The following is a 12,038-nucleotide window of genomic DNA, read 5'->3' as shown; positions in this document are numbered from 1 at the left end:
ACGTGGCCCAGAAAGAGTCTAGTGGAAATAAGTTTACTTGCTGTTAAGTGGGCACAACCCTAAGAGATATGTTTTGTTTGTGGATACTTTTGGCTTATCTGTGGGTGTCACTTGGACATTGATACAAATGGAGCTGATTGGTGGAATCCAAACCCAAGCTACTCTACCTGGGTTTGGGAGCTATTTTACAAACCAGTCCAAAGCCAAAGGATTTAGTCTTGAGTCAATGGCTTACTTGTGTCTTTATATCTGAGGACCACCTCTCAGTCACAGAGTGTCAGCCTCCCTCACTTACTGCTCATGGTAGGATAGACTGGGATTGAGGACATGCACCAAAAACAGGATCATGTTCACCACTCTATCTCCAGCACCTGGCACAATACCTAGCACTTTGGAGCAGCTCAGTAATTATCTGTTGTATGATTGCATGAGTGGCACTGGATATTAGAAATCTAGAGAGTTGGAAGCAAGGTGTGTAGGCAAAGTCAATCCAATCTGGCTTAGATTCCAGCCTCTGTTCCTTCTCAGCCATGTGACCTTGGGCAAGTCACTTCTCTGAGCTTTAGTTTCTGCCTTTATGAGACAGGCATTACAGCAGACACCTTGAGGAATTACTGTGAGATGAAGAGTAAGGTCATGTAGTAGCTACTCAATAAATAATAGCTCTGATCATTTCCTCTTGTTATTTAGTTCAGCATTCTGTTTTCATGGCCATGAGCCATCACAGTGAGTTGCATGGATGCCCCAGTGTTTCATTTTTCTTCACTTCTCCAAAGACAGACATAATTTCTTAACATTTTTTGACTAGAAAGAGACAGAAAGATGAGGAAAGAGAATTTTCAGTTTGGAAGGTAAAATTTCAGATAAGTAATGAGTCTGTGTTGAGGTTTATACTTTGGTAGATATCCCCAAGTATTGCTTCCCCCGAAGGGAATACTTTGAGGGTATTATTGTGAGTTATGTCTGCCATGAGCTTGACTGGTGGTGTTACCCCTGCAACAAGAGCTGTTCATGTTGATGGAAATCAGGAGACTTACATGCTCAATCTTAGTTCTTAGCTACCCAGTAAGGTAAGTATTACTCACTTTGATTCAGAGAAGATGGTGAGTCTCTGAGCGTAGATGCCCTGCTGGTATCACACAGATATTAAGTAAAGGAGCCTGATTCAAATCCAGACATGTCTAGGCTTCTTAACCTGGGGTCTGGGTTTTAGGGAGTCTTTGAACCCCCTGAAATTGTATGCAAAGCCTTGTATGCACATGCAGTTTTCAAAATATTGTGTTTCAATGTAGTTTTCTAGGAAAGAGCCCTACACTTTTGCTTGTTTTCAAAGGGGACAATGGCCCCAAAGTGGTGAAAGGAGACCCCCTTTCAGAGACAAAACTATCTCCACTTCCCTACACTAGGAAATAACTAGTACACAGGGAAGGGAAGGGACTTGCTCAGCAGGAAACAGAAACACATTAACTTGTACCAACTTAACAAATACTAACTAGGCACATGCTTACATAAGGAATCAGGAAAGAATTTGAACATTCATTCAAGCTCCCTCCCACTCATCCATGCATCCATGCATCCATGCATCCATCCATCCATCCATCCATCCATCCATCCATCATACAAATATTTATTGCATGCTTTCTCTATGTATCAAGACAGTGAAAAACAAGGACTTTGTGGTCAGACTACTTGGATTCTAATCCTGGCTCTACTGTTTATCAGCCATGTAAAACCTTGGGCAAGTTTCTTAACCTCCGTGAGTCCTTTTTCTCTCATCTGTAAGATGAGGATAATAGTAAAACCCACCTGGTAGGGTTGTTGTGATTAAATGTGTTACTTCATGGAGAGTGCTTAGAATTGTGCTACGCAGAGTACACCCTGTATATGTTTGTTTTGACTTATTTTTGATGCTATTGTTAATAGTAGGTGTTTACTAGGTTCTGGGAATATAGTCATGGATAAGGCAGACAATGTCCTGCTTTTATGAAATTTACATGCTGGAGAAGAGGAAAGATAATAATAATTGCTATTTATTTATTTTTGAGATGGGGGGTCTCACTATGTTGCCCAGGCTGGTCTCAAACTCCTGGGCTCAAGTGATCCTCTTTCCTTGGCCTCCCGAGCAGCTGGAACTATAGGCGTGCACAACTGCACCTGGTTAGTTGCTATTTATTGAGTGTTTCTGGGCTCTGGACTAAGTGCTTCATGTATTTTCCCATTTAATTCTCAACACTGCCCTTTGTAGGAAGTGCTATTTCCTACCCTTTCCATCTTACAGATGAAGAAGCTGAACCCAGAAAGGTCAAACTGTTTGCATAGAACTCCATAGCCCAAGGTCTTAACCATTACAATCCACCCCCCTTTTTTTGTTTTCAGAATGGCGGTTAGGGCTAACAATCTCTCAGGCCTTATTCTTCAGTACTTTGGCCAAATAACTGTCTCCACTTTTAGCTGCCTGGTGCCTGCTCCTGGCCTCACTGCTGTCTCTCCTGTCTTCACAGAGGAAGAATGTTCCACCACAGACCATCCCTATAAGAAGCCCTACATGGAGACATCACCCAGTGAAGAAGATTCCTTCTACCGCTCTAGCTATCCTCAGCAGCAGGGCCTGGGTGCCTCCTACAGGACAGAGTCGGCACAGCGGCAGGCCTGCATGTATGCCAGCTCTGCGCCCCCCAGCGAGCCTGTGCCCAGCCTGGAGGACATCAGCTGCAACACGTGGCCAAGCATGCCTTCCTACAGCAGCTGCACCGTCACCACCGTGCAGCCCATGGACAGGCTACCCTACCAGCACTTCTCTGCTCACTTCACCTCGGGGCCCCTGGTCCCTCGGCTGGCTGGCATGGCCAACCATGGCTCCCCACAGCTGGGAGAGGGAATGTTCCAGCACCAGACCTCCGTGGCCCACCAGCCTGTGGTCAGGCAGTGTGGGCCTCAGACTGGCCTGCAGTCCCCTGGCACCCTTCAGCCCCCTGAGTTTCTCTACTCTCATGGCGTGCCAAGGACTCTATCCCCTCATCAGTACCACTCTGTGCATGGAGTTGGCATGGTGCCAGAGTGGAGCGACAATAGCTAAAGTGAGGCCTGCTTCACAACAGACATTTCCTAGAGAAAGAGAGAGAGAGAGGAGAAAGAGAGAGAAGGAGAGAGACAGTAGCCAAGAGAACCCCACGGACAAGATTTTTCATTTCACCCAATGTTCACATCTGCACTCAAGGTCGCTGGATGCTGATCTAATCAGTAGCTTGAAACCACAGTTTTAAAAATGTGACTTTCTTGTTTTGTCTCAAAACTTAAAAAAACAAACACAAAAAGATGAGTCCCACCCCCCCACTACCACCACACTCATCAACCAGCCACATTCACGCTACTCCCCAGATCTCTTCCCCCATTCCTTCTTTTGGGCTCTAGAAAGTCTTGCCTCATTGAGTGTTTTTCCCTAGTGCGTAGTTGGAGTCTGTCCCTGTCTTGGTGTTAATGTTGACATTGTTATATAATAAATGATAATATATTTTTTCTTTCAATTTTCTTAATGGGACCCAGTCCCTTATTTGGGGGGAGGTCTGAGGCAAGTATATTTCAAAATATGTACTTGCAGGATTCCCTTCAAGTAAACCATCCCTGAAACCTAAATTTACGTTTCCCCTTCACTAAGAAAAGCACCTACCTCTGCCATGTGATGTTTCTGAAAAGCCTCCGTATGTCCCCATTTGCTTTGGTTTTGTCCTGCCTTCTCCAATATCATGTGCTCAGTTTTGCCTCTACTTACCCATGGAGTCAGGATAACGCTGATGCTCCCTGGCATCCTATCTTATTCAGCCCTACCATCTTGCCAGCTCTGTCTTTCCAGCTGTCTGTCGCTAAAACGTGGCCTATCGCTTCCCTTCTGGAAAGCTTGCTTTGAAAAACTTAAAAAGCCCCCATTTACATGTAGGCAGGACTGTGATAACAGTGCAAGCTCTGTGTTGACAAGAGTTGTGGACAAAAAGCCAAAATAAATATTCTTCCTGATTAAAAAAATTTTTTTTGAAAAAAACAAGGCCAGCCCCAACCTTCCAAACCTCCATCACCAACAACCCAAACTGGATGTCAAGCAAAATGCACAATTCCTACAGAAGAGGCAAGACACAGTCACCGATGATATCTCTCCAAAGAAACCACGCCCACACCAATGCCGACACAAAACTGTGTTTACTGAAAGCCGAAAACAGTATTAAAAAAAGTGTGTAAGCAAAGTGTTATGGTAGGGTTCTTCGGATGTAATATTTTACAGGTACTATTTATTTATAAATAGGAATTCTAATTAAGTAATAACATGAAATGAAACCCAGCATAGGAGCTGGCCAAGAGCTTTTAATTTTATTGATACTCAAAACCAAGTTTGTGTTTTTTTGTTTTTTTGTTTTTTTCCTCTTTCGAATGTGCTTTGCTTTTTTTGATTAAAAAGAAATTTTTTTTCCTTTTTTATAAACAGACCCTAATAAAGAGAACAGGGTAAGATGTGAGGCTGAGTGTGTTTAAGTACGTGAGAGAGTGTGAGTGTGTTTGTAAGTGAGTGTCCCTATGCGATTATGTCTCTTTATGTTGCTAAGGGGGGAGGGTGAGGATTAAGTACTCGTGCCTTATATTTGTGTGCCAATTAATGCCTAATAAATACCATGTGCTTAAACAAGTACAAGGAACTTGAACACCCATTTTTTTTTCCTGTTCTTTCTACCGACTGAATAGAGGGGATAGGAAGTGGAGGAAACAGGAAGAGGTTGTCTTGCATGTGAATTTCTCACCTCACGTGATTTCTCATGCCCGTCGCAGGAGAATTTGGGATCCATTGTCCTTGAGTGTGATGAAGCTGAATATATGATCCACTGGTTTATATCCCTGGAACGAGGTTACTTGTTTTAATGGAATTTGTGTGGGCACTGGAGAAGAAAAGTCTTTAGGAATTCCAACCGATTTAAAATGGTATCGGTCATACTATATGTAACACCTAATGTTTGGGTTTTTCAAGAATCTCTTTCTCTGAATTAATTGTTGGAGCCAGGCGTTTTGGGGGTTCTACTGTAAATAACTTTATGAACCATCAGTGAATCAGATATTGATTTTAAATCCATGGATCTAGGATTTGTGAACTTGAGCTCTAAAACACATATGGGACAGAAGAGAGCAGCAAATTGGTGAGTACATTTGTGCAGCAAATTTGTTCTGTTTTTGTAATTTTGATGCCCGCAACCCTCAAATTATCAAGAGCTATCAAATATGCCACATCCCCTTGAAAAAGAAACAATTGGCTTGTTGATTACAAGTTATTCATTTAATCAGGTCCCCTGGGATCTTTCCCAGGCAAAGAAGCCCTGAGAAGTGTGAATTAATTATAAAGAAATGACAATTCAGCTTCTTTCAAGTGCAATGGAGAAACTAGGTCAATGGCTTTCCTGTTCCCCCAAAGGACTGCATTAGTAAAGTTTCACTGAACAGGTTCTGACTGTGCTCCAAATAGATATTTATTCTGATGGGTTCAGTTAAAAAAAAAAAAAGTTGCCTTTGAAGACATTGCCTTTGAAACTAATTTTATCAACTCTATACAACAGTCAGTCTTATGCTTTCAGAGGAACATCATCCAAATTAGGAATCTGCGTCCCCACCCCACCACTCAAACAGTTGCCACCATTGGAAAATCATTAAAAGCATGTTCACAGCAAGTTTCACAAATCAGACAAGGGACACTGTCATTTCATAACCAATACAGGTTAACCTCTTTGGGTTCTAAATGATTGTTATAGTGGATCTTTTCACTGAATCAGTAGGATTAAGGATGCAATGTCCAAGAGTTAATGTAGTTTCATCATGGTGTTGATAAAACCATGGCAAGGCACACAATGCACATTGTTACAGTCCTATAATGTATTTGGTGGGTGCTTGCTTTAGACTGGACATGTGGTAAGTACCGGGGACACAGCAGTGAACAAAAAGAGAGGGGCTGTGTCCTTTGGAACTTATGATTTAGTGAGAGAGAGAAATAGCCCTTAGGAAATTACGTGCATCCTCAGTGGATTGCAGTGGTGGAAATTACTACAAAGACAGAGTGCCCAATGGCATAAAGGGATAAGGCAAGGGGTCCTAACCCCATCTGGGGGAGGTGACTCTTGAGCACAGCCCTAATGATGAGTAGGAATTAATCAGGTAAAAGGTTGGGAGGAAAAGTATTGCAGAGAGAGGGAACAACTTGTGCAAAGTCCTGAGGCAGAAATTGTGATGGAGGAATGAGATGTAGGTTTGTCAGTGGGTAGTAATCACCTAGTTCACATGCCTTCATTCAGTAAACATGTAGGAAGGTTCTACTATGTGCGGTCGATATCTTTACTCATACAGGACCTACTAATTGTGATAGGCTCCTTTCCAGGTAATTTCTAAAGTTGCAGAGGACAGACTCTGGATGTGTGAGATGGTAGGTTTTTTTGTACTCAGGAGAGGAATATTACAGCATCCGCCTGGCTTCCTGGTCCTCTACAGTTTAGGACCCAAGCTTATAGGGCAGAAGAAACACAAGAACTTTCAAGAGGGTCAGCTCATTAGTATTCTTGAGCTCAGAGAGGTTGAAAACTCCCCCCCAGATTACACAGCTGGTGTGTGGCAGGGCTTACTGTGAAACCTAAGTTAGCCCAAGCCTTAAGTTTCCTCCTCTATAAAAAGGAGATAATTGGCTGGGTTTGGTGGCTCATGCCTGTAATTCCAACACTTCGGGAGGCCAAGGTTGGAGGATTGCTGAAGCCCAGGAATAAGCCTGGGCAATATAGCAAGATCCCTGTCTCTACAAAAAAAAAAAAAAAAAGAGAGAAGATATTCTACATGCTTCAAAGAACTGTTGTGCATTTGAGATAATATCTGTGAAAGTTTCCAGCAAAGTATTTAACACAGCAGATGTTCAACAAATGCTTGAAAGACTTTATTTATTTATTTATTTATGTTTTTTTTTTGAGACGGAGTTTTGCTCTTGTTGCCCAGGCTGGAGTGTAGTGGCGCAATCTCGGCTCACCACAACCTCTGCCTCCTGGGTTCAAGCGATTCTCCTGCCTCAGCCTTCCGAGTAGCTGGGATTACAGGCATGTGCCACCATGCCCGGATAATTTTGTATTTTTAGTAGAGATGGGGTTTCTCCATGTTGGTCAGGCTGGTTTCGAACTCCCGACCTCAGGTGATCCACCCGCCTTGGCTTCCCAAAGTGTTGGGATTACAGGCGTGAGCCACTGCACCCGGCCGAAAGACTTTAATCAATGAAATTCAAGTTAAATATAATTTTTTAAATCATTGACTTGGCAAATGTATATTTAAAAAATAATATTACCTATTGCTAATGAGAAAGTAGGAAATCTCATAAACTAATGGTTGGAAATACAAACTAGATAAACCTTTGGGAGGAGAGTTTGCAAAATGTATCAAAAGTCTTAATGTGCAAATCATTTAGTCTGATAATTCTGCTTTGAGGAATTGGTCTGAAGGAAATAATCAGAGATGTATATAAACATTTTCTGGGAAGTCTATCATGATTTTTTAAAATCATGCAAAATAGGAAACAGCCTTAATATCCAATACTATGGAGTTGGTTAAATAAATTAGTGCATGATGAAATACCACATGGCCATTAAGAAACACATTTGTGGGCCAGGTGTGGTGGCTCACTCCTGTAATCCCAGCACTTTGCAAGGCCGAGGCAGGCAGATCACCTGAGGTCAGGAGTCCACGACCAGCCTGACCAACATAGTGAAACTCTGTCTCTACTAAAAACACAATAATTAGCTGGGCATGGTGGTGCACGCCTGTAATCCCAGCTACTCGGGAGGCAGGAGAATCGCTTGAACCTGGGAGGCAGAGGTTGCAGTGAGCCGAGATCATGCCACTACACTCCAGCTGGGATGACAAGAGTGAGACTCCGTCTCAAGAAAATAAAAAAAGAAGAAACACATTTGTGGAGAAGATGTTTAAGATTCACTGCAAGCTAAAGAAGCTTCAAGTAGCTTGCACAGCAGCTTCTCAATTTGATTAAACACACCAGCATACATTCACACTTGAAAGGAAACAAAAGCACTCTTAGGACGTATAACAATAACAGTGATGGGATTGCGGGTGTTCAAATTTTCTTTGTTCTTTTGGGATGTCCCAGTTTTCCTCATGATGAAGATGAATTATCTTTGTAACTAGAAGTAGAATTAGTAAATAAAATCTAGCTTGTTGTTTGTTCATCGAAATGAGTCTGTGAGAAAGATGGGACACTCCTGTCTACCTTGAGGAGGAAGGGATGAAGCTCCTGTAATGAGATACATTGGCCCCATCAGTACAGAGCTGGGTACTGGTACTGATCAGCCGACTGCTCATCACGGAATGCTCCATATTCAACTCAAAAACAAGGTGATGCCTGGATACTTCTCTTTGTCTTCACTTTCTGAGATTGCTACTTGTTTGCTTTCTTTTTTTTTTTTAAATTTTATTATTATTATACTTTAAGTTTTAGGGTACATGTGCTTTCTTGGTCCTCTTGGGAGGTTAGGCTACAGTCCTGGGATGAGCTATTATTCCCTTTTAATAAACACAACACACTATTGAATCAGGCACTCATTTATCTCACCTTTGTTCTCTAATTGAACTGGGTTATAAAATTCACTCTGTCATTTACTGCCTTTGTGACCTTGGGCAAGTCTCTTAACCTCTTTGACCTTCCATTTGATCATATGTAAAATGGGGTTACTACAAGTATTTATCCCAGAGATTCCTCGTTTATCTGAGGATTCAATGAGACAATGAGCATAAAGTGCTTAGCACAGAGCCTGGTGTATTAGTCTGTTCTCAGCTGCTAATAAAGACATACCGGAGACTGGGTAATTTATAAAGAAAAAGAGGTTTGATGGACTCACAGTTCCACATGGCTGGGGAGGCCTCACAATCATGGTGGAAGACAAAGGTGGAGCAAAAGCCCGTCTTACATGGTGGGAGGACAGGGAGCTTGTGTAGGGGAACTGCCCTTTATAAAACCATCAGATCTCGTGAGACTTATTCACTATCACGAGAACAGCATGGGAAAGACCTGCCCCATGATTCAATTATCTCCCACTGGGTCCCTCCCAGGACACGTGGGCATTATGGGAGCTACAATTCAAGATGAGATTGGGGTGGGGACACAGCCAAACCATATCAGCTGGTATAGAGAAAATGCTCAACAGCTGTTAGCTCATGAAAAGATTAACTAGGATTTATAATTTTTTTTTTTTTTTTGGAGATGGAGTTTTGCTCTTCTTGCCCAGCCTGGAGTGCAATGGTGCGATCTCGGCTCTCCGAAACCCCCGGCTTCCGTGTTCAAGCGATTCTCCTGCCTCAGCCTCCTGAGTAGCTGGGATTATAGGCATGTGCCACCACGCCCGGTTAATTTTGTATTTTTAGTAGAGACGGGTTTTCTCCATGTTGGTCAGGCTGGTCTCAAACTCCCAACCTCAGGTGATCCACCAGCCTTGGCCTCTCAAAGTCCTTGGATTACAGGTGTGAGCCACCATGCCCAGCCGGATTTATAATTATTAATGCTGCTGCTTCTTGTCTTTCTCCTCTTTCTTCTCTGTTGGAAAATTTGCCCCTATAATCTTCTACTATTTTTATAATAGACCTAAGCTCAGTAGAGGCTAGAAAACATCACCATCAACATCCTCACCACCACTGCCACCACCACTACCATCATCAGTATCATCACTTTCAACAATAATTAAAACATAGCTTTCCCACAGGCATCATCTTAAATCTTATTTAAATATCTGACTTTAGGCCAGGTGCAGTGGCTAATGGCTCACACCTATAATCTCAGCACTTTGGGAGGCTGAGGCAAGAGGATAGCTTGAGGCCAGGAGTTCAAGACCAGCCTGGGCAACATAGCGAAACCTCATCTCTATAAAAAATTTTAAATTAGCCAGGCATGATGGTATGCACCTGTAGTCCTAGCTATTTGGAAGGCTGAGGCAGGAGGATTGCTTGAGTCCAAGAGTTGGAAGTTCCAGTGAGCTATGACTGAGCCACTGCGCTCCAGCCTGAGTGACAGAGGGAGACCCCCTCTCTCTAAAAATAATAAAATAAAATAAATAGCTGCTTTTGTAAGTGACTGTCAACTTTGGACCTTTGTGGCCGCAAAGAAGGAAGAGTAGCTTTTATGTCTCTAAAGACTGATTATCAGCACCACACCTTTTCTTTTCTGACTTCAACTTCAGAACCCTTTTTTTTTTTTTTTTAGAGATGGGATCTTGCTTTGTTGCCCATGCTGCTGGAGTGCAGTGCCAACTCACTGCAGCCTCAACCTCCTGAGCTCAAGTGATCCTCTCACTTTAGCCTCTCGCATAGCTGAGACTATAGGTGCACACTACCATACCTGGCTAATTATTATTATTATTATTATTATTATTTTTAAAGACATGAGTTCTCACTATGTTGCCTAGGCTGGTCTTGAACTCCTGGCCTCAAGCAATCTGCCTGCCTCAGCCTCCTGAGTCACTGGGATTACAGGCAGAAGCCCACTCGCCTGGCCAGAATTCATTTTTATTCCACTTAGAAAGAAGTCATGCATGTTAATCCTAGTGAATATGTTGGTTTAGGCATACTTGGTTCCAGTTCCTGAAACTGTGAGTATTGGGGTGGAGGAGACAGCCTGGTGTGCAAGTTGAAGATTGTTCCTGGCAGAGTTTTGATATTTTACTGATGTCCCTCCAGTGTTGATAATAGTAGTGGCAATAGCAATAATAGCTTTCATTTATGTACCATGTGCTAGTCCCTATACCAAGCAACATGGTGATCGTCCAGTGTTACCCAGCTCATGGTGGCTTGTCTTCCATTCCACGCTGCCCAGACTCCTTTAGGGGATGGAATGATTCATGTCATCTCTGTCCTTTCCCATGGGCCTAAAAGAAGAGAGGGAGGGACAGAGGGAGATGGTGGCTGGAGTGTGACAGAGCAGTGCTTTTGGGTGGCATGTCCTTGGAGATATCAACCTCAGGACAAGTAAAGGAGGATTCATAATCTTGTGGCTAAAGACTGCCTTTCTGGTCTTGGAAGCCCAGCTAGCCCTCTAGTGTGTGAGCAAATTATTCACTTGCCCCAAGCCTCAGTTTCCATCTCTGCAAAGTGGAAGTGATAAGATCTACTTTGCAGGCCTGAGGTAGTGATAAAAGGAGAGAGTTTATGTAAAGCAATCAGCAGGGCATCTGGCCCTCTCTACACATTTAATAACAGAGGCTTAAAAACTATAACTTCCCTCAGGAAGACTTTGCCGTCCTCATGACACAACCTCATGACATAACGAGTTAGGAGAATCTTCTCTCTTTTGTTTTTTTTTAAACATTAATCACAGTTAACATTCCTTCCTTCCTTCCTGCCTGCCTGCCTGCGTGCCTGCCTGCCTGCCTACCTTTCTTCCTTCCTTCCTTTTCTTTTTTTTTTTTTTTTTTTTTTGTAGAGATGGAGTATCATCATGTTGCCCAGTCTGGTCTTGAACTCCTGAGCTCAAGTGATCCTCCCACCTCGGCCTCTCAAAGTACTGGGATCTTCTCATTTATTGAACTGTAGATTTTTTCCTGGGACCAAGAGAGCTTCATGGAGGCAGGATTGCTCCAGTCTTAATTGCTTGTATTTTCACCGTGGAAGGTGTTCACTATGATCTGAATAAATGGATTAAGAATGACTCACCAGATGTGCTCATTGGAGGACAGGGTTCTACATGTCGAGGTTGCTGTAGCAGAGGATACCTGTGCTATGTCTTGCATCCTCTCTGCCCACCTCTAATTTCAGACATAGTTAGGGCAGAAGGCTCAGTGCATGCTGACAACATCTCACCTTGAGCTCCACCACAAATCTGTTTTTCTGCAGCAGGGCTGTCTCTAAAGCTGAGAGGCTCCCTCGGCCTGAAGGCAGGCACGGCCCAGAAATAATGACTCTGGGAACAGTCTCTGTAGAGTGGGTGGGGAGTTGGTGGAGAGAGGCCTCAGCCTCCTGTCCTTTGGAGGGACAGTTTGGAGGTA

The 12,038-nt window shown here is 43.1% G+C and overlaps 1 protein-coding gene across 2 annotated transcripts in view; it reads left to right on the top strand.

The window, feature by feature from the left end:
- The window catches only part of TBX5 (T-box transcription factor 5), a 54,177-nt gene extending 49,499 nt beyond the window's left edge, over positions 1-4,678 (top strand). For both annotated transcript variants that reach the window (XM_509400.9, XM_001154140.5), the window contains exon 9: positions 2,502-4,678. In XM_509400.9, the coding sequence (XP_509400.2) occupies positions 2,502-3,076 (575 nt within the window). In that variant the 3' untranslated portion in view covers positions 3,077-4,678. The remainder of the gene's footprint in view (positions 1-2,501) is intronic.
- Positions 4,679-12,038: the final 7,360 nt, after the last annotated feature.

This window comes from Pan troglodytes, chromosome 10 (genome assembly GCF_028858775.2).
Source record: "Pan troglodytes isolate AG18354 chromosome 10, NHGRI_mPanTro3-v2.0_pri, whole genome shotgun sequence".
Classification (NCBI taxonomy): Eukaryota; Metazoa; Chordata; class Mammalia; order Primates; family Hominidae; genus Pan; species Pan troglodytes.
This window is presented reverse-complemented; position numbering and strand designations above follow the sequence as displayed.